At 43.1% G+C, this 25,446-nt stretch overlaps 1 protein-coding gene across 5 annotated transcripts in view; it reads right to left on the bottom strand.

The window, feature by feature from the left end:
* The window catches only part of TNS2 (tensin 2), a 166,345-nt gene that overhangs the window by 58,572 nt on the left and 82,327 nt on the right, over positions 1 to 25,446 (bottom strand). For 4 of the 5 annotated variants that reach the window (XM_081934417.1, XM_081934415.1, XM_081934414.1 and 1 more), the window contains exons 3-4: positions 25,320 to 25,357; positions 6,699 to 6,737 (exon numbers count right to left, since the gene is read on the bottom strand). In XM_081934417.1, the coding sequence (XP_081790543.1) occupies positions 6,699 to 6,737; positions 25,320 to 25,357 (77 nt within the window). Of the gene's footprint in view, positions 1 to 6,698; positions 6,738 to 19,800; positions 20,307 to 25,319; positions 25,358 to 25,446 lie in introns of those variants that run through there. The other variant, XM_081934418.1, reaches the window with a different exon arrangement.

The raw sequence follows: 25,446 nt of genomic DNA, 5'->3' as shown, positions 1-25,446 counted from the left end.
TTAGGGGATTTTAAATTGTGATCTTAATTGTTTCCATTTATCTGTCTACCTCCTCCACGTATACGTCTATATGTTTGTGTATGTACTGTCTATATCTGTATTCTATGTGTTTTTTATTGTACGCTGCCCCGAGTCCTTCGGGAGAGGGTGCGGCTAACAAATAAATTATTATTATTATTATTATTATTATTATTATTATTATTATTATTATTATTATTATTATTATTATTATTATTATTATTATTATTATTATTATTATTATTATTATCCATTGTCAAATCCACCCAGGACACAAGTCAGAGATGGTGATTCAGCCAGTTCTGACAGATTCTTGAGAACAGGTAGCGGAAATTTTGAGTAGTTCGGAGAACCGGCAAAAAGGCTGGCTCCGCCCCCACTGCCTCCCAGCCGATCTTCTTTTGTTGCCCTGAACAAGAGAACGGAGCTGGAAAGCAGGTTAGTGGGGTGGGGAGAGAATGGGGATTTTGCAGTATCCTTCCCCTGCCATGCCCACAAAGCCACACTCACAAAGCCACATCATACCCATAAAGCACACATTTAAACCGTCACAATATTTCTACGCTCAGCTGTCCACTAACATAGAAGGAGATGAGGATTTGCAGTGAAATTCAGGCCACTTTCTGCCCACACAAGAGCAAAAACCAAGAAGGCAGAGATGAGAGCAACGGCTCCAGATCCAATGGGCTGCCTGGAAATCTTGGCCTTCCCTGGTCCCCTTCAAAGAGCTTCGCAATCTCTCAGCCTTCCCTTCAACAACAGTGCCTGTGGCTTCACTTCTGCTGAACTCTCACCCCCACACCTCCCATCTCTTTGAAGATGGCTTCACGTATGAATGGGGTGGTCATTCAGCAGCAGAAAACACACTCCAAAGGCTTGCACAGGTGGAACAGGCACAGAGGGACCCAAGTGTAGATTAATTTTTGATCCACACCAGTGGTGGGTTGCAGGTGGTACGCCCCGGTACGGGCGTACCGGAGCCAGCCCGGAGCACCGGATACCGTTTTGGTACGGTGCTCCGGAGAGCCCATCCGCCCGCCTGAGCTCCTTACCAGAGTTTAAAGGCTTCTGCGCTTCCGCGCAGGCGCATGACATGTACAGCGCCTGTGCAACGCTCTGCGGAGCAGCTGGAGCGTCGCAGAGGCGCTTGAACACATGTGCACGCTGCCGTGTCCATGAGGACGCCGCCAGCCCCGTTCCAACCGTACCGGTTGGAACGGGATTTGCAACCCACCACTGATCCACACACAACGCAAGTGAGAGATCTGGCACACACGTTACTTCAAATTTGGAAGCAGCACATGGTCACACGAAAGCTTAATTACAAGAAGGAAGTGAAATAAATTAAAGGCAACGAATCCGCTGATTCAAAACTGTTGCCCTGTTCCCTTTTGGTATTAGATAAAGTTTACAGTTTTGTTGTCCACTGGGACAACAAGGTGAGAGGAACCTAAACTAATTAGGGGGGAAGGACTAAATGGATCTTCAAATTCCTATCAATCCTCCTTGCGCTTGTAGAGAAACATAATTAAAGTGTAAATCCATTTTCTCCCCCATTCTCAGTATCCAGTTGCTGTAATTCTTGTGAAACCTGATTCTGAGAAAAGGAAGGAATATAGGTAGTCCTCGACTTACAACCGTTCACTTACTGCCCGTTCAAAGTCACAGCAGTCCTGAAAAATGTGACTTAGGACCATTTTTCACAGTTGCAACGATGGGTTACTAACTTATCAGCTGCAATTATTCACTCAGCAACTGTGGCAAGAAAAGTCATAAAATGGGGCAAAGCTCACTTAACAAATGCCCCACTTAACAACAGACATTTTGGGCTCGTTTGTGGTCGTAAGCTGAGGACTACCTGTATGCACCTGCAGCCACCTCTTTTCTTTTGCTTTCCAACTTCCTCTCAACCAAACTGGTCAGGGCAACATATTGTGGATTGATTCTCTTAAACCGGAGACATGGGAGATGGAGGGGTGGAGGGGAGGGAATAGATTGAACTATCTTTACTCCAAAGAAGACAGGATAGGAAATATTTGGTTAGTTCAGCCTATAAGCTGGCCATTATGCCTAGGATGATTATCTACATCAAGCAAGTCCAACTTGCAGCCTTGGACAACTTGTAATGTGGCCTACAATCTTAAACATTATGATGTGACTTTTTAAATGATAGTTAAAATAGTGTGTGTGTGTGTGTGTGTGTATCTATATATATCTGTTGTGGCCCAGCAGGATCCGGTTGAGCTGCTGATGGACTCAGATAGCGAACAACCATATGAGTCTGCCCTGGATGGTGTGGAGGACCCTGTGCAGGGTTCAGACTCAGAGCAGGGACCAGAGAGGCTGGTTGGCCACCAGGAGGCGCCTGAGGCATGGAGCAGTGGGGAGGATCAAAGGCAGTTTGTCCCTGATGCTAGATTGAGAAGGGCTGAGAAATGGAAGCAGCAACTCCTTAGGCAGACTCACAGAAGATGATTAAGCACAGGTGGTTGTGGATTGGCCCCTCCCAAGAGAGATTATAGGTGAGGCGTTGGGAGGGGACATTTGCAGGAAACAACCGTTCAAATTAGTAGTTAAGAAAATCTATCTGTGTATTCTAGCCGTGTCTGTTCGTTTGGACTATCTGCGTTGCTTCATTTGAATTATCTGGGTTGCTGCAGAGTTAATCTATTGAACATGAGTTATCTGGGCCCTCAGCCAAAGGATTTGTTATCTCAGTAATTAAACAGTGGCAAACAGCCAAGCCTGTGCTCTGGTTTATTCACAGGCATTGGGGGGGGGGGGTCAGAACATATATCTATGTATATATACGTACATGCACACACAATGAGAACTATCTTGAATGCATTTGGGTCAATATTAAAGGTTGTGGGGGAAATGACATTGCCATAGGTCTATACTACAGGCCACCCAACCAAGCAGAGGAAGAAGATGAACTTTTTGCTAGTCAGCTAACTAAGGTATGTAGGAAGCACACCACAATAGTAATGGGAGATTTTAACTACCCTGACATCAACTGGGAAACAAACTCTGCACCAAGTGGAAGATCCAACAGGTTCCTAACAAACCTAGCAGACAACTTTGTTTTCCAAAAAGTAGAGAAGGAAACAAGGGGATCAGCCATACTGGACTTAATTCTCACTAACAGAGAGGAAATGATAGAAGGTGTTGAAGCCATAGGAACCCTGGGGGCAAGTGACCATGCAATATTGGAATTCAACATTATCCAAACACAAGTAGTAGAACAAAGTCAAACTAGAGTCTTGGACTTTAAGAAAGCTAATTTCAATAAACTTAGAGAGAGCTTGGGAAAAATTCCATGGATGAGAATCCTCGAGGGGAAAACAACTCAAGAAGCTTGGGAAATTTTGAAAAATGAGATTAGAAAAGCCCAGTCTAACACAATACCAATGAAGAAGAAAAACAACAGCTCCCAAAAGAAACCAGCATGGCTGCATAAACAACTATCTGACAAACTGAAAGACAAAAAAAGTAAGTATAAAAAGTGGAAGGAGGGGGACATAACTAAGGCAGAATATCAGCAAATAGCCCGAGCCTGTAAAGATGAAGTGAGGAAAGCTAAGGCTCACAATGAAGAAAGGCTTGCCACAAAAGTAAAAATTAACAAAAAAAGCTTCTTCCAACATGTTAAAAACAAGAAAAAAGTTAAGGAAACAATTGGTCCATTGCTAGGAGAAAGTGGCAAGAAGGTGACAAGCAACAGGGAGAAAGCAGAACTATTTAACTCATGTTTTGCATCTGTCTTTACACAAAGGGATAAAACAGTCCAACCTATCAAAAGCAGCACCACAAAATTAAGAACACAAATTGAAATAGGGAAGAAAATGGTAAGTGAGCACCTGTCTACCCTAGACGAGTTCAAATCACCAGGACCGGATGGATTACACCCCAGAGTTCTGAAGGAACTAGCAGACGAGATCTCAGAACCACTGAATTATATCTTTCAGAGATCCTGGAACACCGGGGAACTACCAGAGGACTGGAAAAGAGCTGATGTGGTTCCCATCTTCAAAAAAGGGAAAAAATTAGATCCAGGAAACTACAGACCTATCAGCCTGACCTCAATACCAGGAAAGATTCTGGAAAAAATAATCAAGCAATGAATTTGCGAACACCTAGAAGCAAACAAAGTAATAGCCAAAAGCCAACATGGATTTGTCAAAAACAGATCATGCCAGACTAATCTTATTGCATTCTTTGATAATGTGACAAAATTAGTGGACCAGAGGAATGCCGTTGATATAGTTTACTTGGACTTCAGTAAGGCTTTTGATAAGGTAGACCATAACCTACTACTAGATAAAGTAGAAGAATGTGGGTTAGACAGCATCACCACCAGATGGATTGGTAACTGGCTGACCAACCGCACTCAACGTGTAGTTCTCAATGGAACTGCATCTACATGGAGGGAAGTATGCAGTGGAGTACCCCAAGGCTCTGTTTTAGGCCCAGTACTCTTCAACATCTTCATCAATGATTTGGATGAGGGAATAAATGGGGAACTCATCAAATTTGCAGATGATACCAAGCTGGCAGGAATAGCCAACACTCCAGAAGATAGGCTTAAGATACAGAAGGATCTTGACAAACTTGAACATTGGGCACTATCTAATAAAATGAAATTCAATGGTGAAAAGAGTAAGGTTCTACATTTAGGCAACAAAAACGGAATGCACAGGTACAGTATAGGTGATACCTTACTCAGCAGTAGTAACTGTGAAAGGGATCTTGGAGTCCTAGTGGACAACCATTTAAATATGAGCCAGCAGTGTGCAGCAGCTGCCAAAAAAGCCAACACAGTTCTAGGCTGCATCAACAGAGGGATAGAATCAAGATCACGTGAAGTGTTAATACCACTTTATAATGCCTTGGTAAGGCCACACTTGGAATACTGCATTCAGTTCTGGTCGCCACGATGTAAAAAAGATGTGGAGACTCTAGAAAGAGTGCAGAGAAGAGCAACAAAGATGATTAGGGGACTGGAGACTAAAACATATGAAGAACGGTTGCAGGAACTGGGTATGTTTAGCTTAAGAGAAAGAAGGACTAGGGGAGACATGATAGCATTATTCCAATATCTCAGAGGTTGCCACAAAGAAGAGGGAGTCAAGCTATTCTCCAAAGCACCTGAGGGTAGAACAAGAAGCAATGGGTGGAAACTAATCAAGGAGAGAAGCAACTTAGAACTGAGGAGAAATTTCCTGACAGTGAGAACAATTAATCACTGGAACAGCTTGCCTCCAGAAGTTGTGAATGCCCCAACACTGGAAGTCTTTAAGAAGATGTTGGATAGCTATTTGTCTGAAACGGTATAGGGTTTCCTGCCTAGGCAGGGGGTTGGACTAGAAGACCTCCAAGGTCCCTTCCAACTCTACTATTGTATTGTATTGTATGTATATCAGTAATGGTTTTCTCTTACCTTTGCTACTGGTTCAGAATCGGGAGCGCGCGGGGCGCCTCTGCGCATGCACCGAACATTTGTGATGACGTCTGGGTGGGTGAGCGAAGCCTCCTGCCACCGTCACTACTGGTTTGCCCAAACTGGGGCAAACCGGCAGAATACCACCTCTGATGTTTGTGTGTGTGTGTGTGTGTGTGTGTGTGTGTGTGTGTGTGTGTACACAGTATGTGTATATTTTATATGCTGTCCAAGACTATACCCCTTCACTCAATGCAGTGCAGGACAAGCCAAAAGGTTGGATGAGCCTGATCTAAATGGAAACCATCAGTTCAGACATGTCATCTTGGATATGGAAATGCGTACATTACTTCACCATTTGGATAGCAAAAGGGGTGGGGGGAGGGGGAAAGCAAGCATTCACTGAACAGAAAATAGTAGCTATTTATAAAGTGCACTGAATCAACACATGTCCAGGTTATAGCGGAAAAAGAGAATTCCCTCACAGATACACTTTGAATGGTGGTGCATCTACAGAACACAGGCTGCTTTGTTCTGGGAGCAGCCCCCTGCCCTAAAATAATCTTGCGTCAGGGAGTAGACAGAATCATCCTGTAAGGTAGTTAAAAGCTGGGAACACATTACTGTACATGGAAAGATTGGGGAAAGGGGTTTGTGAAACTACAGGAAAAGCTCCAACACATTCCTGACTAAAGTTTTTTTCCATCTCTTTAAAAATGAGTAACGGAGTGATAAGAATCAAGCACTGGAAGTATTTTAAAGAATATCTAAACAAATCAGCCATGCAAATTTTGAATTGGGGGATGGGTGGGGGAAATCCTGAGCCAGCGTACCGTGTTTTAAAATATTGGAGAAGAATGAAAGAGCAGAGTACGGGAAAATCAAACAATTCCTGCACGCATCCCAAACTTTGCGGAAGCGGGCAATTGTGTAAGATTCATAATTCAGAAGAGAAAAACCTCAGACTAAATCCCCCTTTTTTTAAAGAGGCAGCGATAGAAAGCCACACTTGGCGACATGTTTCAATTTCCTTACATGCCCGCACCCACAGCTTACCTGTCGGAAAACAATAAAGGATCTTGGCTCAGGTTTAAGCACCAGCAATTTTACTATTGCCCAAAGTCTTCAAAGCATCACAAAAGGCCCTTTGTCAACTTCGCCACAAGAGGCTAGCCCCCCACTTTCCCCTCTGGAAAGTATTATGCGGGGTCAAGTAGGTGGCAAAAGAGCAGGCACTTACCAGTTCGCTTGGAGGGACGGGCTGGCAGGAAGATGGCACCTGGCAAAGAGAAAGGGAAAGAGATGAGCCCCAGTGCACATGCCGGTTCAGCTTTGCCGTCGCCAACATCGTCCATCCACCCCTCCCAACACTGAGACCTTTGCAATGACATCTGAAGACCTCCTCCTTTTCCCCAGATTAGGACGTGGGGCAGATGGGTAGGAGAGAAGTCTCTTATCCCGTCCCCAGCTCCCCTCTCCAAGAAGCAGACGCTTTCCCATCTGGGTGTTTCCTTTGGCTGGGCCCTTCCAACAACAGCAGCACATATTACAGGCAGCAATTCATCAGGCTGCAAGGCAGCACGGCCAGATCTGGCACAGGGGGTACCATAGAGGAAAACAAACACAGAAGAGCACCCCACCCAAGAGGGAAGTAACAGTGAGGCTATTCAGGCTGCTGCGTTTCCCTCTCGCCTGGTGGAACTGCCAGGGCATTCCTTGTGACCCGTAAGAGAGCAAAGGGCTATTATGCCGCCTCCCACCCCCCACACCCTTTGCTTCCTGTGGTTGAAGGAGGGTAAAGGGCAGAGACCCAGGCTGATTCTGTGATGCAGGTGAGACCTCAAACCCAGTTGGGATCTCCTCCAAACTATCTACTATTTACCTCACCCCATTCCTAAGAGGTCTGTAAGGGGCGTGCATAAGTGCACCATCGTGCCTACCGTCCCTGTCCTATTGTCCCCATTTCATTGATACTCATGTTTATTCTTGTACCTATTATCTTGTAAACAATTTGACAAATAAAAAAAAAATAACTCCAGTTACTTCCAGAAAAAAAGGTCTCATAAAGCCAGCACCTGGCCTTCTTTTGCAGAATTTTACGGAAGATGATTTCAGATGATTTTGCACCCATCTTCCACTTTGAGCCTTCTTATTTCTCCATTAATATTTCTTGTTATTTTTTTTTTGGTCTTTCTGCAGCAAAACTGCTCAGGGGGATAATATGAAATAACTGCAGTTGGTTTTGGGAGGCTACTTGTAATGCTCCGGAGCTTAATCTCCTCACTTTTTCTTCTGCTGGATCATGATGTTGCCTTCACTGGATCCCCATAAGGTGGCCTTAAGTTGGCCGTAATGTGGCTGCTGTCAATGCAGTTTTTACAATACAGATGACAATCTATTTTGTGAGCGGGGCAGTCAGATCATCCATAAGGAGTTGGAGGAGCCAAGCAGCTATTGGCTAGTGAGGCTTCTAAAGCCAGTCTGTTTTTGGACAGAGGAGAATCCAGTTCTCTTATGTCTCCCCTCCGGATCTTTAAAACTCTATGAGCTACAGATCAACCTGGCCAGCAGATGACCAACAAAGGAGAGCAAGGCTGAAGTTTGATGGCAATTTCCCCATGCCTGGAAAGTGTTGGTTGGCTTCTTTGAATATTAGGTTTAGCAGACATTGGAACAAGTACTAAGCCCATGTTCAAAATTCATCTATCAGCTGATACTTGGACTCCTTTTGAACATACCTACCAAAAACTCTTGCACAAAACTAGCATGAGTTTTGACCAGTGGCTAACTTTCTAATGAAGCCATCTGAAAAAAACAACACTAAATTCCTCCCAAACTTCAGCTCCTGTGAAGAAAAGTGACAGAGGATGCTTTCCCACCAGCTGGTGATATTTGAGGAAGCAGGAGGAAAACAAAGTCAGAGAAATCCACCCCACCCCACCCCCATTTCCTTATGTGCCCTTTACACAGTGAATAATGACAGCAGCCTTGTCATTGTCATTGCATTTACAGCAGGAGAGGGATCACCAAGCAGCAAATCGCATGCTAGTGTAGCATTTTGCTGGTTCAATGATTGATGGATAACATGTTAACTTGGCTGCAACAAACATTCCCTTTTCAGTCCGATTGTACTCCAGCTGCTGAGTGTCTCCTGCCTACAAATGAAGAGGCTAACACAAATAAGCATATACAAGTATAGTTGGACCCAAGTCTAATCAGAATGCAATTAATTCGTGGCTTTTGCTGAAACCAAACAGTGCACTGAACATACAATGGAAGGTAAGCTAGTGTTCTCATAATCTCTCCAGAGCCAAGCTGCTGATAAGATTTATAGAACCAGTTTGGTCTACTGGCGTAAAGACTAAAAACCAGAAGACCTCAGAGAGCTGCTGTTGTAGGGAAACGTTTGTCACTTTGAGCGCATTATAAAAAAAATAAAGATGGATAATAATAAATAAATTATAGACCACTTCCCTGCAGAATGCTACATTGCATCCTCCTGGGTATTGATTTAACAAATCCAGGGTGGCTCTGTTGCTTGAGTCAGAGCAGTGGTGAGCCCCACCTAGTTTTCCCTGAAAAAGTTCCTGTCTTTTAAAACAGGGACACCGGGCCTGCCTCCAAGCAAAGTACTGACATTGGTTTTACTTCCACTTATTTCCCATTTTTAGGAGATGAAAACTGATGGATGCTCACCAGCCCAGGGCTTTCTTTGGCGATATGCCTAATGCAGATAATCAGCAAAGCTAAGTTGGAATAATGGTGGGGAATGGGGACTATCCTCCCCAGTTTTTCTTCTAGCATTCTGTGAAAGTGCGGACAACTTGCTCCCCAAATTTCACAGGTCCACACTAGCCTATAAAGATTATCTCTATAAAGATTTGGGCAAATGAAGAGCCACTTTGGAGCAGAAAAGCAACAATATTCATGCCCACCATTCTTCTGCCTCATTTCCACCATAAAAGTTCTTCTCAATAGTTGCTTCCAATTCTTCATAAAGTCCCACACATTTTAGCAAGGAAAAGTTAACAAAATTCCATTTAAAATGAAACGGTGTGTCATACTTAAAAAAAAAAACTAAGTGGTTAACGTATTAGGTGTATGAACTTACCAAGTAATTCATTTGCTTTCTAATAAGAAGACCAAACATGGCTAGACATTTCTTTCTATAAATAAAATCCAATTTTTTTTCTAAAGAGAAAACTGAGGTTTTATTTAAAGTCTAAAGGATAGATTAAATAGAAAAAACATGTGTCTGGACTGTTTAATCTGCCACAATTACAGACTGATTGTCCCCTTCTCTTCCAACATATTTTTTTTTCAGATTCAATTCCAGAAATATTATTTCCTTATATTACTATCACTGGATTCCTGTAAATGTATGCTACTGTAGAATTCACCACATCATTTGAATTTTTAAAAAGATTCCCTTTTGTGGGTTGCAAAAAATGAATGAAAGATCAACCATATTCAGAATGGATAGGATTGTGGAAGTATTCCAGTTGTATACATTAGGAAAGAATCTATATGGAGTATTATAGCTCATCTGGTCATAACTTTATCCTTTGCAACCCCCACCTTAACTTCCTAATAGTATTTTCCTTCCAATTTCCGTCCATCCCTATCCTGTTCTTTTCATCATAGGTTTTTTTGGGCTATCATAGACTGAGGGGGTCGTTTTATTTCAAAGTTTGGTGCTACAGTGCTCAATTCACTGGATCTTGAAACAATGGATCTCTAACCTAGATTTGTCATTGCGATTGCCCAAATTTCTCATCATGATTGCACCATGATGCCATCATGTACATGACACAATCACTTTTAATGGACCATTGGGAAGTGTAGACAACTCCTTCCCAACCTATTGGTGCATTAAAGTTTTATCTGGGGAAGCTACTAATGAAAAGTACACGTTGTTTCCAAAAGCGAGGAGTAATCATCCAGAATGTTTCTACCAGCGTTGTGAAACTTTCCTATTAACTTTTCTCTGTTACCAAATTGCAATGTTCTTTACTCAATGGTTCATCACCAGAAATGCTATCCATGCTTTGACTCCCAATATCATAGAAACAAGGACATTCATTTTGGTGAATGGTGAAACTATTCCAAAACATCGCCCCCTTTCCACTTTTGGATAGATTTTTTTAGTTATCAAATTTTGAAACAGACAGACAGACAGACAGAGAGACAGACAGACAGACATTAAAAAGAAATTGCAAATTCAGGCTTCTCCCCAGCTCGATACCATGTTCAAACATTGCCCACAAACACAAATGCCATGCACAACCCGTTGTCCTGTTGTTAAAGATAGAATAAGAGAGTAGGAAGGGAACTCGTAGGTCATCTAGTCCAACCCTCTGCTCAAGCAGGAGACCCTATACCAGGGCTGTCAAACTCACGGCCCACGGACCGGATGCATCACACACTGGCCACGCCCATACCGTTTAGTGAAGGGGGGGGAAGTCCCAATACATCATATGACACTGCCGTGACGACACAAATCTGACACTCCCGCCCTATAGCATTTCTGACAAGTAGCTATCCAGTCTCTTCTTGAAAGCCTCCAGTGATGAAGCACCCACAATTTCTGAAGACTAGCTTTTCCATCGGTTGATTGTCCTCCCTGTCAGAAAAGTTCTCCTTATTTCTAGGTTGAATCTCTCCTTGATCAATTTCCATCATTGTTTCCCACTTCTCCAGAACACCTCATCCTGATAACAAAAATGGCTGAAAGAGGGTGTTTTTTTTGCCGCAGCTGCTCTGGGCTGAGTAGAACCAGATTAAGTCTTCCACTAAGCATTCCTGCATGTACGCTTTTAATTAACTGTTATGACTACAGTAATGTAATCATTCAGGCTACTCGGCTTCAATCATGGTTAAAAAATGTTCTTGGCCAAGGGCTGTACAGTTTGCCGGACTGAGAGTCCGTTTGCATATGGGAATTGGATAAGTTCCTTCACATACAACACATCTCACACATAACTCACACATTTTCCTAAATAACCTTCCCTCAGTCCTACAAAGAGGTCGTCCTCGACTTGCAACACTTCCTTTAATGACCATTCAAAGTTACAATGGTTAAAAAGTTTTTTAAAAGTGACTTGTGACCGTTTTTCACACTTACGACAGTTGCGGCATCTTTATGGTCACGTGATCAAAATTCAGCCGCTTGGAACTGAACTCATGTTTATGACGGTTGCAGTGTCCCTGGGTCATGTGATCCCCTTTTGCGACCTCCCGACAAGCAAAGTTAATGGCGAAGCCAGATTTTCTTGATAACCAGGTTACTAACCTAACAAATGCAGTGATTCATTTAACAAATGTGGCCAGAAAGGTTGTAAAACGGGGCAAAATTCACTGAACAAATGTCTCACTTAGCAACAGAAATGTTGGGCTCAATCATGGTCATACATTGAGGGTTACAGACACAGCTGTCTTTCATCCATATGCCAATCACAAACATTTCCTCACTCAAACATATATCATTCTCTTGTCCACACCTCCTCATTGCTTCCACACACTCTCCCTCTCTCTCTCTGGCATACCATCCACACCGCAGTACTTCTTCACACACACTTCCCCCTCATTTTTCCCCTCAAGCCCACAACTCTCCCAAACTTATTTTCCCCACATACATTGCATGCATTGTTCTTTGCGGCCTCACTTTCCTCACATAGGCTACACCCCAGGGGTGGGTTCCTGCCAGTTCTAACCTCTTCTATAGAAGAGGTTCCACAAATCTACAGTGCCATTTAGAACCGGTTCCAGCTCCCTCCCCCCGCCAGTCCGCACATCATCAAGATGAAGAGCGAGAGGAGGAATTCTGGGAGTTGAAGTCCACAAGTCTTAAAGCTGTCAAGTTTGAACACCCCTGGGGTTTTTTTTCTAAAGGGTTAGGGGTGCAAGGGTCTTGTAACTTGACAGCTTTAAGACTTGCGTGCTTCAAATGCCAGAGTTTCTGAGCCAACATTTTGGTTGCTAAGCAAGAACGTTGTTAAGTGAGTTTCACCACATTTTACAAGTTGGCCACACCCACCCAGTCACATGGCTGGCAAGCCACTCCCACCCAGTCACATGGCCAGCAAGTCACTCCCACAAAGCAGGCCACACCTAAAGAAGAGGTTCTAAAAATTTCTGAAACCTACCACTGCTACACTCCTTCATATACACTACTTCAAACGTATCAGTGGTGGGTTCTGGATCTCGTTAAAACTGGTTTGGTTGGAACGGGCCGGGTGGCGTCCACAATGTGTGCATGTGTCTTACCATCCAGCGACACCTCCACGAGCTCCACAATGCTCCAGCTGCTTGGCGGAGCATCGCGCAGGCGCTGTACGCACTGTGCGCATGCGCGCAAGTGCTGTATGCACTGTGCGCAAGCGCTGTACGCACTGTGCGCATGCGCGCAAGCGCTAAAGACTTTAAAGACAGGTAAAGAGCGTGGGCAGGCGGATGGGCCCTCTGGAGCACAATACCGGAACGGTACCCAGTGCTCCGGGCAGGCTCCGGTACGCCCGTACCGGGGCATACCGCCTACAACCCACCACTGAAACATATACAGTGGCTGATCAAACATATGTACATTTTTCTTTTTTCAGACAGATCCAGGTTGATTATTATTGGACTGGAGACCACAAGGTAACCCCTGGCCTGCAGGCTATTGTGGAATGTTTTTTTTTAAAAAAACTGGAAGAATGCAGTGGCAACTATTTCCATATAGGTAGTCCTTGACTTATGACCACAATTGAGCCCCAAGTTTCAGTTGCTAAGTGAGACAAGCTCCAAGTTTTGGTTGTTAAGTTAGTAGCATGGTTGTTAAGTGAATCTGGCTTCCCCATTGATTTTCTTTGTCAGAACATTGCAAAAGGTGATCACATGCCCTTGGGGCACTGCAACCCTCATAAATATTGCAGCCATCATAAGTCAGTTGCCAAGTGCAATGGTCGTAAGTGTGAAAAATGGTCATAAGTCACTTTTTCCAGTGCCATTGTAACTTTGAATGGTCATTAAATGAACTGTTGTAAGTCGAGAACTACCTGTATGTAGGTCTGAGGGAAGGCTATTTAGGAAAATGGTCGTGTCGCTTTTTTCATTGCTGTCGTAACTTCGAAGGGTCACTAAATGAAAGGTTGCAAGTCAAGGTTTACCTGCAGTGCTGTCCAGAAAATTATGTGAGTGAGCCCATGAGATCCCCAGGAATTGAGTTCCCCTGGAAGGAGACTTAAAGCAGAGGAGAGCTTTTTGAACTGAGGACAAACAGCATGTCAGGTTTCCTAAAAATGCCCTAATTGATTCATGAGTATCGAGCCAAGTTTCAATACAAAACTAGTCATTTATTAGGAGCACCATTAGGCAAGGCCTTTTTGCAGTCAGATCTGAGCTTCGTTTGAGTTATAGCTGAACTTTACCCGTTTCTTCCCTCCCCTCAGTCTGTGTCATAAATCACTTTCCTCAATGAGGTGCACCCCCTCCCAAGCCTACTACAGTAATCTGAGATCCAACTCTAGCTGAAAGTATGCGTGAAATGTGCTCCTCCCCCCCTTCCCTCACCATGACAACTTTAGGAGTTGACACAGCAATTCTTGACTGCGTTTTAAAGATTTGCAAGTACTGTATATGTGACACGTTTTCCTATGTACATCTGTAAAGCACTGGCAATAATTGAATTGTGTAGGGGTTTTTTTCTAAAAATCTCAGTTGCTTATTTCTCTTTATCTGGAAAATGCACAGTCAAATCAAATAAGTGGAATTGGGTGAAGAATTGGATTCCCACTGGGTGTGAATCCAGAGATGCAAACCCAGAATTGTGGCTGGAGTGTAAATTGGCAGGTCACGAGCCCTTGCCTAAACCAACTATCAACACATTTTGAAATTGCACTGTGTTGGAGGCCAGGGTACAATTAAGCAAACAGCCTCTATTAAAATGGGATTCTGGCTGGGCTGCGGCACCGAGTGTTTTGTTTTTTCATGTTTTAATTAAAAAGGAAAAAAAAAAAAACCAAACCTCCAGCAGTGGGGAAGCTGTCTTCTCTTCCTAGAGGAATGGTTTAATCAGCCAGATTCTTTGGTCCCCACAACAAGGGAGGATTGTCAAAAAATCTGGACCTTTTAAACCAATCTTTGTCTTAGAACCAAAGGAAATTTTGCACCTATTTTCTCTCCTACTCCCAACTTTTCTTCACCTTGGCGCCTTCCAAATGTGTCTGGATTTGGTAATTGCAGCCACCCCAATTCTGGATTATTCAATCTCTACTAAATAATGTCCAAATTGGATGTCACTGAAGTCAAAGGAAAAGCATACAGCTGACATCAATCATGCGTTTCAAATCCTATTTTTTGAAACAGGCCATGGATTCTAACTGATGGGAGGCTAACCATCCAACCCAACTCCCAGTATAGGAATCACATTTCAAAATTAGGATTTAAAACTTCCAAATCTTAATTCCAGGAATTATTCTTACAGGTGAAACACTCGTTTATGGAAAGGATGGGCTGATTTTTCAGTTACACCACAACAAAACCTACGAGACACCCACGAAAGAAGTACATACCCCAAAAGAGCTGTGTGTGTGTCTATGCCAGGCCATTTGTGACGAACAGAAAACTAGCGACGAAAATAAAAATCAGCAGTTGGATTTTCAAAAGCAGGAGGAAAAGATATTTTGCCTACTTTGGCAAGTATGTTGATCACCCTTCCCCAGTTTAGAGCTTGCTATGTACGCTGCATTGCAGCTCCCCAAATTCCAATCAAAAATGCAAATAACTTTTGTTCTGATTCTTGATTTGGGTTCACCTCTACTCCAGATAAAATATGAAACCCTGCCCCAAATACAATTCCCTCTCTCCTCATCCAGCTCAAACTTTTCCAATCCTTCATCTGTGGGAAATTTTGAGGATGCTAAGCAGATCTTGCAGGATTGATGCTCTGGAGGAAGTTTTGTGCTATCCCTCCTCCTTCTGCTTCCTTGCTCCCTCCTCCCCATTCATCTCTCAAGCAAACCACAGCCTGGGAAAACATCTGGACCAGCCCATGGGACGAAGGGGGGAGGTCATCAGGATGTGGGAAACTACAGTAGAGGCTAAAATGTCGGCATAGCTGAAGAGCCAAGCCCGCAGCCTCAGCTGGCCTGCTTCTTAACCAGAGAAAAGCATCTCAGGCTTTACACGCCTGTTACAACTGATAAGCAAAGGGACCAACTTTTGAATGGGGAGGGAGGAATTTCTACTCTCCCGCATGCTACACATGGAGGCAACGAAGCACAGAGGGCAAGTTCAAGATGACCAACATGTCTGTTCCCAAAAGGATCCTATCTTGATCTCGGAATCTGGGCCACCCCCTCCAAGTACAGCAAAGAGGGAATGAGTGAGCTGTACCAGTCCAGGCTGCAAGTTTAAAAAATATTGGATTTGAATCCTAGATTAACAAGTATAAATCTTTATTACAGTCAAAGACCAGCAATACACATTACTTTTTACAATATGCTAAAAAGTACTGACATTAAAATATAATTAAAAAGTATTGACGTTAAAAGTGGATAATAACATACATGTTCTCAGATTGTTTGGGTCACTCCCTGGTTTACCTGGGTGAAAAGCCAATAAGTATGGGAGTAAATACAATGGTCCAGAAATTGTTAGAGATATGTTCAAATAATTGGTACAAGATGACAACTATACTACTGGAACCAATTTATTTCTTATGGACATTGCAGCAGCACAGAACTTTGACACTGCATACGTGGTAACCGGGTTAGTGTCCTGGAGGAGAAAGCCTACATAAAAATTGTCTGCCCTCCCTGGCAATCCCTCTAATAAGGGGAGAATATGTGCAGACCTACGAGCTCTGTATAGCTCGCAGTATAATAGAACATGTGAATTATCTTCCACTTCTCCTTTACCACATATACAAACCCATTCTGCTATAGGTGTTCTCTTATACCTGCCCTGGAGGAGTGCTGAAGGAAGAATGTTAAATCTGGCTCTGAAGAAAGCTATTCTTTGTTTTGGGAAGATCAGGTCATTTAGATATCTTGCCGATTCCCACAGACCCTGTTTGATTCTGTCCCTTCTGTGGAGAGGCAACCTATTTAGCTTTTCTTGGAACTCCATGTCCTTCATTCTATTGATTACTACTTGCTTTGCTTGATCAAAGCCTAGGAACATTAAGAATACCGGTGAGAGCCCATAAGAGCCCAGCTTGTGATCAATTGCCTGTTTCGACGGGGAATCCTAGATTAAAACAGTTTAAACAATACGGTTTAAACATTGAAAACTGAACCCCATTGCTGTAAATAGTTTGAGAAAGACCACACTATTTGAAAGACTGTCTACCCCAAGGGATTTTTGACTCCATCAAAGGCTGCAGGGTTTGGAAGTCATTCAGAATAAGACTTAGGTCTCAGATTAGCCCTGTGGGTTCATTCATTTATTTTCTCCCTACCACCTCATCTCTTCCTTCTTCCTTCCTTCCTTCCTTCCTTCCTTCCTTCCTTCCTTCCTTCCTTCCTTCCTTCCTTCCCAGAGGTACGGATTGGATTAATTATTTGCAAAGGACTTTGAAAATTGAGCTGAGATTGCTCAGGCTTATTTATATTAATTCAAACCTGTCCAGGCGCTTTAAACTGATTTTTGGAACATTACATGCAGAGTTATTGTCCCAATCCATCTGGTTGACACATCCTGAAGACAGCCTTTGTCACTAATATCTTGAAACTCCTTCACTCACACTATTTTCTAGAAGATCATAAAAATGCTGGATTGCTGTTTCTAGTTTTCCAATTGGTTTTAATAGTCTAAAACAGCTTTTAACAACCTTGAGAAGCTTTGTTCTAAAACTGTCTTCATTCAGAATTAAATAGAACCTCAAGGAAGCTGACTTAATTTATCTTTCTGAAGTGCTAATGTTCTATTATCAAGACATTTTTTTAGTCATGAAACATTCCATCCCAATCAGAGGCTTTGGTTGGCTGTTAGTTAGAAAGACCAAACTTGACTAGATACAGCAGGGCTGAAATGCTTGCAGAGCAAAACAATTCCAGATGTCCTGTGGAAACAAAGCCAGTCCAGATGCCTACAGGGGAAGGCAAAAAGTGACAACGTCACAAGGAAATGCAATTAGAGGCAACTCACAATGTTCTCCAGCTCCACATTTCCAACTGTCCATCAGATGCTGAGAGGAAACACTGTCTGAATCATCCAAAAGGTTTGTGTATGAGGAGGTAAATCTCCAACGCATTCCCTAGCAACCTCAAGTCAGTTGAAGTCCAAGGAAGGCAGAGATGTAAAGGGATTGAAAAGAGGAGGTTGCAAAATAAATTGTCCTGAATGAGTCACCCAAATGTTAAGCCATCCACCCTGCACAAAGTTTAAATAGTTTGAAAAACATGCATGACCGAGAGATTCTCTCATCTAAATAGGACAGGGGGGAAACTTGTTCTTATTTTTTATGATAATTATTTTTTAAAGCTGTTTCTTCAAAGTAACTATCTCTTCTGCCTTGTTATGACATCTCACCATCCAAAAAAGATTTCTAAGACTGCAAATGAGAGAGAGCGGGAGGGAGGAAGAGACTAAGTATATATCATCTATCTATCTGCTAAAGTGTCCTTCAAGTTAAACTGTGCTCCTGGCAATTTCCTGGATATATCCATGTTTTCTTGGCAACAATAAAGAAGTGGTTTGGAATTCGCCTCTGGAACTTTTTAAAACTTCCCTGTCAAGTTCACAGAGCTAGGCGCTTTTTTTTTTTCCATATCCAAGCATTCCATCCAAATACTGACCTTATTTAGCTTTTTGGTATCACCCAAGGTCAGCATGTGTAGAGTAGCTCCAATGCTCATTAGAATAAAGGGGAGAAACCAAACAAATATGAAAAAAAATATTATCTGAATGCTCCAAGGATTTTAATTGCTTCCTTTGCTTGATGTCTAACAAATAATAAATAGAATCACCACAACCCATGTATTCCTTACATAGCCACTAGATGACTGTAAAGATCCTGCCTGCAATATAATTTTTGAAGTTGAAAGCACTGGAGAATAGTCTCTGATTAAGACCTCACAGAACATTAAGGCTCACATAACAAGCAGAGCTTTAGACATTTTAAGCTCAAGCTGTATAAGTAAAGCTATATGTCCAAATATGTTACAGTTGTGAACTACCCTAAATTTTAGAAAGAGAGATTAAAGCTATCTTGTGATATGAAATCATCTATTCCAACGTTGTCTCTAAGATCATCAGGCTCTTTCTGAGAAGAAGGATACATAAAGGTAAAGGTTCCCCTCATGCATATATGCTAGTCGTTCCCGACACTAGGGGGTGGTGCTCATCTCTATTTCAAAGCCGAAGAGCCAGCGCTGTCCAAAGACGTCTCTGTGGTCATGTGGCCGTCATGACTAAAAGCCGAAGGCGTACGGAACTCTGTTACCTTCCCACCAAAGGTGGTTCTTATATTTCTACTTGCATTTTTATATGCTTTCAAACTGCTAGGTTGGCAGAAGCTGGGACAAGTAACAGGAACTCACTCTGTTACATGGTGCTAGGAATTTGAACCACCTAACTTCCGACCTTTCTTATCGACAAGCTCAGTGTCTTAGCCACTGAGCCACCCTTGAAGGATACATACGCAGACATTAAAGCAGTGACATTCTCTGTTTATTTATCTGTCATTTCAGAGAGGGGCAGTTCAGCTAAGGATCTCTGCTGGTGACTTCCACTGTTGTCTAGTCACTCAACCATCACGGACAAGCTTCAGCATTGCCCTAGGGATGGTTGCATTATGCTAGAAGGTGCTAGAGTAGATAAATAGCTGGAAGGGAGAAACAGCATAAGATAGGAAGAGCCAAGTCTAATTCCCTGCTGAACCAAAACAAGGACCTTGGTGCCGTCACATTTTCATCCTAACTTTCTTCATAAGACTACTATGGAGATAAAATGGAAGCATGTCCAAAGCACTAAAGCTGAGTGCTTTGGAAGACAAAGACATGAAGGTAATAAATGCCCAGGCAAATAGATGCCTAAACATAGAAAATAAAATGAAATAAACCAGCTGGGTATACGGATGATCTATGTAGCAATCTTAGATAATAACTGTTGATGGGCTTATCATTTTATTGGACAGAACATAGGTTAATAACTACCCCATACCTAACTGTCCCATTGACCCAGCTTCCACTCACTAGCATTACTTCTAGGGGAGCAATGCTGTCCCCTTGTGGAGAGGGAAGAAAGGACATTTCTGCTAAAAAAGAAATCCCGATATTCTACGCACCTGCTCCAAATGCCAAATCTCATGCCAGATCTCACATGCAGATCTTCTCTCTGCCCACAGCCCAGGCACTTACCCAGATCTCTTGACTTCTTCTCACTCCAACACAGAGCTTCCCAGAAGAGGCACCAGCAGGGCTGAGGGAGCCACCAGCACTAGCTGTACCATGGATGGGGAACGTGCACTACGATCTAGTCTCTCGGTGCTTCGGTTGCTTTTTTCTCTGCTCCTCAGCCTCCTTTCCTCCTAAATTCCAATATTTTCCTTCCAGAGAGCAGAGCTGCATTTACGAAAACAGCCTGATTTCTTTTTTTTTTTTTTTTTGGAGGTGAAAAGGAAAAAAGTCCCTGAACAACAGCAGGCTGAAAGTCAAGTGGCTTCTCCTCCAGCTGCAGTCCTTGGCCTGGCTCCAAGGCAAACTCCGCTCCATAATTACACAATTTAGAAGAACAGCCCCATGCTGACTTAAAGGGCCAGAGATCCAGATCTCCCAGGTCTGCCTGGTCCAGCTCCAGAGACAGACTCTGAATGAAGTCACATGAGGCGACATGTTGGAACCAAACAGGTGGGTGCATATGCATCCAAGGAATCAGCTCTCAAAGGCTTTCCTGGATTGTATTTCAGGATATCAGAACTTGGTCCCACAGAAGAAGCAGATGTGACCTCACTTGGTTTCCTTCCTGTTTCCATTACCCTTGCAAAAAATAAATAAATCCCAATCTGGATCCCCATAACATCTTTCAAAAACGCCTTGGTGCTTTTGACTCTGATTGTAAAGTGTGGAAATGATCTGTTGGGAGAGATGGCAGCCATCCAGGCCATCCAGGCTGAAAGCAGATGGAGACAGCTAGCAAGGTTAGAGAGGAAAGAGTCCTAGAGAACCACCAGAGGAAGAACACCAGATACTATAACCCAACCGTTCCAGTTCGGTGGCCTCTAGATTGTCTGGGAACTATATTTTTCAGAATCTCCCAGAAAGTCTGAAGATGCTGTTATGGCCCCTGCTGAAGCTAAACAAGAAACAAGACAGGGAACCACAGCAAATGCATATTGAGGATTGGTTTCTTCAAGGGAGGGTTAGAAAGTACACAGAATAGGAATCTTGGTGAAACTAAGCTAGTTAAACTCAAGGTGGGACATATAATCAGCTTTGTGAACTATAGAAGGAAGGGAGAGATGGAGGGAGAAAGAAAGAAAGAAAGAAAGAAAGAAAGAAAGAAAGAAAGAAAGAAAGAAAGAGAAGGAAAGAAAGAGAGAGAGAGAGAAAGAAAGAAAGAGAGGGAGAGAGAAAGAAAGAAAGAAACAAATAAACACAGAAACAAAGAAGAAAGAAAAGAAAATCTTGGTGAAACTAAGCTAGTTAAACTTGAGCTGGGACATATAATCAGCTTTATGAACTATGGAAGGGAGGGAGGGGAGGTAGAGAGAAAGAAAGAAAGAAAGAAAGAAAGAAAGAAAGAAAGAAAGAAAGAAAGAAAGAAAGAAAGAAAGAAAGAAAGAAAGAAAGAGGAAGGAAGGATATATATGGTGGAAAATAACGTGTGAGAGATATTTTGTTTTAGAAAATACACAGAGCTACACTGGGCTAGAAATATTTGATAATTCTTTTTTCTTTAGTTTAATTGTGTCTGATTCTGCTCATATTTGAAAACACAGAACTTCACATAATGTGAGAGCTTAAAAATACTTGAATTTCTCTCTCTCTTTTTCCCAGCCATAACTAAGGGTCTGTTTGTAAACCAAAAGGCCCCAGCTACATTCACCAGCAGCCAGGCGACTCTGGAGGTCCCCCTGAGGTCACCCACATTGACCTTTACCTCTTGAATCATGCTTTCTCCCCATTAATCACAGCTGTCTCTGCTGCTGCCACCCTCTGGGGGAACATGGCCCTTGAGAGTGAACAGCCCTCGGCCATCCAATGCGTCTTTCCCAGAAATCATCCGAGACTGACGCTGGAGACTTTGCGACAATTGCTGTCTCTCTCCAGCAACTCCCCCACCCTGCCCCCCTGCCATGCCAGCTTGCCTGACAGTGAATTATCTGCAGGGAGAAAAAAAAGAAATCCCAGCCTGAAAGCAAGGAGAATCCAAATGACCCCTCCATCTCCCCTCAGCAAGATCTCCTCTTCAGTTTCTGGGGATGTCCAAAGCTGACAGAGAGGCCCATTGATTCTAGACAGAAGTTCATACAACGTATCTTTATGCATAGGTGTATTGCACTCCCACACACCCACCTATGAAACCTGAGTGCCAGGGATTGATCTGAGGTTACCAACAGGGAAAGGCGACAATATTGGCTGATGAGGAAACTGGCTAAAACTTCCTTGTATGCCAGACTCTCTGGAGGAAATAACGAAGCCAGGATGCCCAGAATTAGCAATAGCAATAGCACTTAGACTTGTATACCGCTTCACAGTGCTTTACAACTCACACTAAGCAGTTTACAGAGTCGGCATATTGCTCCCAAACAATCTGGGTCCTCATTTTACCCATCTCGGAAGGATGGAAGGCTGAGTCAACCTTGAGCCTGGTGAGATTCGAACTGCCAAATTGCAGGCAGCCGGCAGGTAGCAGAAGTAGCCTGCAGTACCACACTCTAACTACCGTGCCTGTGTTTTCCAAGCTGTAATAAAAAGGTAGGGAGAAGGGCATAGGCCAGGGGTGTCCAAACTTGGGAACTTTAAGACTTGTGGACTTCAACTCCCAGAATTCCCCAGCCAGCATGGCTGGCTGGGGAATTCTGGGAGTTGAAGTCCACAAGTCTTAAAGTTCCCAGGTTTGGACACCCCTGGCATAGGCCAACCTTCCTCCCCTCATTGTAATGTTCTCCATTATGGTCTTAACTTTGGTCACCTCTTTTTTTTAAAAAAAACTGATTACTTGGGCACATCCAAAATGTATTTCAGCCTTTGAGTAAGCTTTTTAATCTCGGCTTTGTGGTGGAAGGTAGAGAGTGGGCACCTATGTTCTCCTTTCTCAATGGTTATAACACCCCGTGGCCACTTCCATGCGTGAATAGCCATTAGAGTTTTTGAAAGTTCTGAATACATCGCTCGAGCACTTCTGCAGTTCAACCGAAACACACATGAATGGGGTAAAAAGAGCACTCCTTTAACTTATTTTGCTTTCATTCCTCTCTTCCACATACAGGTTGATGCATGAGATGGGGAAATGATTTTCTTTCAAAATTGCCAACCTTCCACGCAGCAACCACACTGAAGGAGAGACACTTTTGCTTGGAATAGGCTGTCGATTCAAACAATGAGCAGTTTGAGGAAACGCAGTCAGTAGAATGAGGGTTTATAGGCTACAATTAGGGGGGAAATGGGTGGGAGAGAGACACAAAAATGATCCCACAAAATGCAAAGTCTATTACCCGAAAGGACTAGATGCCAGAAGGAGGCGGTACTATTTTTTTCATAGGGATATAAGATTTTTGGTATTTTATCATCCCAAGAAATGACCCTTATGGGATAGGGCAGTTTTTGGGCGAGAAACCCAACTGTAGCTTTCTTCTGAACTCACCTGGGAAACACAAGGACCTTTTGAGTAAGACCGATCTACTAAAATAGCTATTATAGAGCAAGCAGTATGACACCCAGTAAATATGGTAGAATTGATGCAGCCACAGCACTCTGTTTTCCAAGCTGTATTAAAAAGGTAGGGAGAAGGGCATAGGCCAAACTTCCTCCCCCACATTGTAATGTTCTCCATCATGGTCTTTTCTAGGTTCACAGAACCATAATTCCCAGAATTGCCCAGCCAATATGAGGAGAATTTTCACGATGTACAGGGAAATGGCCCTGATGTTGCAATAGCATCACCACTGGTACCTAGTGGTGTGTACATGTGTTTTGTGGCCCACCAGCAGCCAACAGATCTGGCAGCATATTTGGACAGTGAGGAGGTTGGGGAGGAACGTGGGCCAGTCCTGGAGTCTGGGGAAGACTCTGTTGAGGGCTCTGTGTTGGAGGCAGAGAGGAGGCCAGAGCCGTACGCCAGTTATCAGCTCCCTTCAGAGTCAGACATCAGTGAGGCAGACGAACAGCTGGAGCCTGTTCCCAGTGTGCGCATGTGCAGAGTTGCTAGATGAAGGCAAGAGCTAAAGAACAGGAGGCAAATTGGGAGTAAGGCCACAGGTGGATGATAAATGGCCCCTCCCAGAGGAAATAAAAGAGGAGCGAAAGGGGAGTGGAGTTTGCAGGAGACAATTAGTTCGCTTAATTAGTTCATGACTCTCTGAGACTCCTTGCCAAATTTTGCAGATATCAGCCTGTCAGCTCTCCAAGCCAGATAAGGTCTGTGACTGTAAATCCTCCCTTGAAAGACTTTGCTGGATGTGAATGAGCAGAATTTACAGTAAATTAGTAAAAGGGGTTTTTGTCAGGACAAGAAGTTTGCTTCATGCTCTTGGGAAGCCTAGGTCAGACCAATGTAATAGTACTACAGTATTGCTCCATAACACTCAGCTGTAATTAAGCTTTATCTTTGGTTTTGACCTCTCTGCTTCATTTTTTGCAATCTGCATTCAGGAAATTCTTGCACGTTAAATCAGGGAATTCATGCAGTGTATTCTGAACATATAAACAAAGATATCTTGGCTGATGTCAGCCTATGTCCCCTGTTTATCTTAGCCCTTTCTTAAGAAATCAGACTCTATATGGGGACTTTTTTTTTTTTTTTTACTGGAATGGAATTTTCAGAGGGACCAAATGATTCATCCGTAGACATTTCCCTAAAATCCTAGCAAGCTGAAATGTGTGAGAGAGGGAAATCCAAGATACCCATAGCGTAGAAAAATCTGAAAGTCCTTATCTTTTTTGTATGGCTGTGGCAAAACGAGAGGGGGGGGGAAATCAATCCCAAAATACCAATTCTCACCATATTTTGTGGCCTCGGATAAATGCAAGCAATGGAAACAACTACTCATTATAGGGACAATCAACTTAGTGTCTTCCAGATATTTGGCAGTATATCTCCTAAAATTCCTGTTCCTGCTAGCCAGGACTTATGGAAGATGTAGTTCAAGGCATCTGGAAACCAGATGGCTTCCTTGTTTGTTTCAGCTTTTATTCTCTCTTCTTTTCCTTTGTTTCCACTTGCCTCTCATTTCGGTTGCCGTTTTTCCTACTGTTAAGTTTTAGCTGCCTCAGAGCATTCTAATGTTATCCTAACATCCTGCAGGGATCTCAGAAGCAGATCTCAGAAGCAGGAACGTAATGTTTTCCTCCTTCAAAGTGGGATCCTCAAAGAGCACCCTCGGAAGTGGTTAAACTGTATTTGGAAGCAAAATGAAACTCTTCTACAGGCAACATTCTGCACCGGAGAATAACAGCATAGGTTGTGACGTATGGTGGAGACGGGTGGCACACAATTCCAGCCCTAGGACCAACAAACCCACACAAGGAACGGAATGTCATTTGGGGGAGTTCCGCTGCTCCTTTGCACCCTTGTGATGTGGCGTTAGAACAATCAGAAGAAATGAACATGTAAGCTCTCTCAGTATGTAGGATGAATTAAACAAGGTATGGTACAAAATCTGATAAAAAAAAAAACACAGTTTGGGGCACCCAACCAAATGTTTCCCAGTACTTACCTTGGCTTCGCATTTTTTATGGCTTGCCATTTTGCACACTGCAAGAGAAAAAAAATAGAGAAACATTTCAGTATTCAAGGTAACTGTAAATATGGATGCCTTCTGATGCTTTGATCCCAAGTACAGG

This window comes from Natrix helvetica, assembly GCF_964273705.1.
Source record: "Natrix helvetica genome assembly, chromosome: 1".
NCBI lineage: Eukaryota > Metazoa > Chordata > Lepidosauria > Squamata > Natricidae > Natrix > Natrix helvetica.
This window is presented reverse-complemented; position numbering and strand designations above follow the sequence as displayed.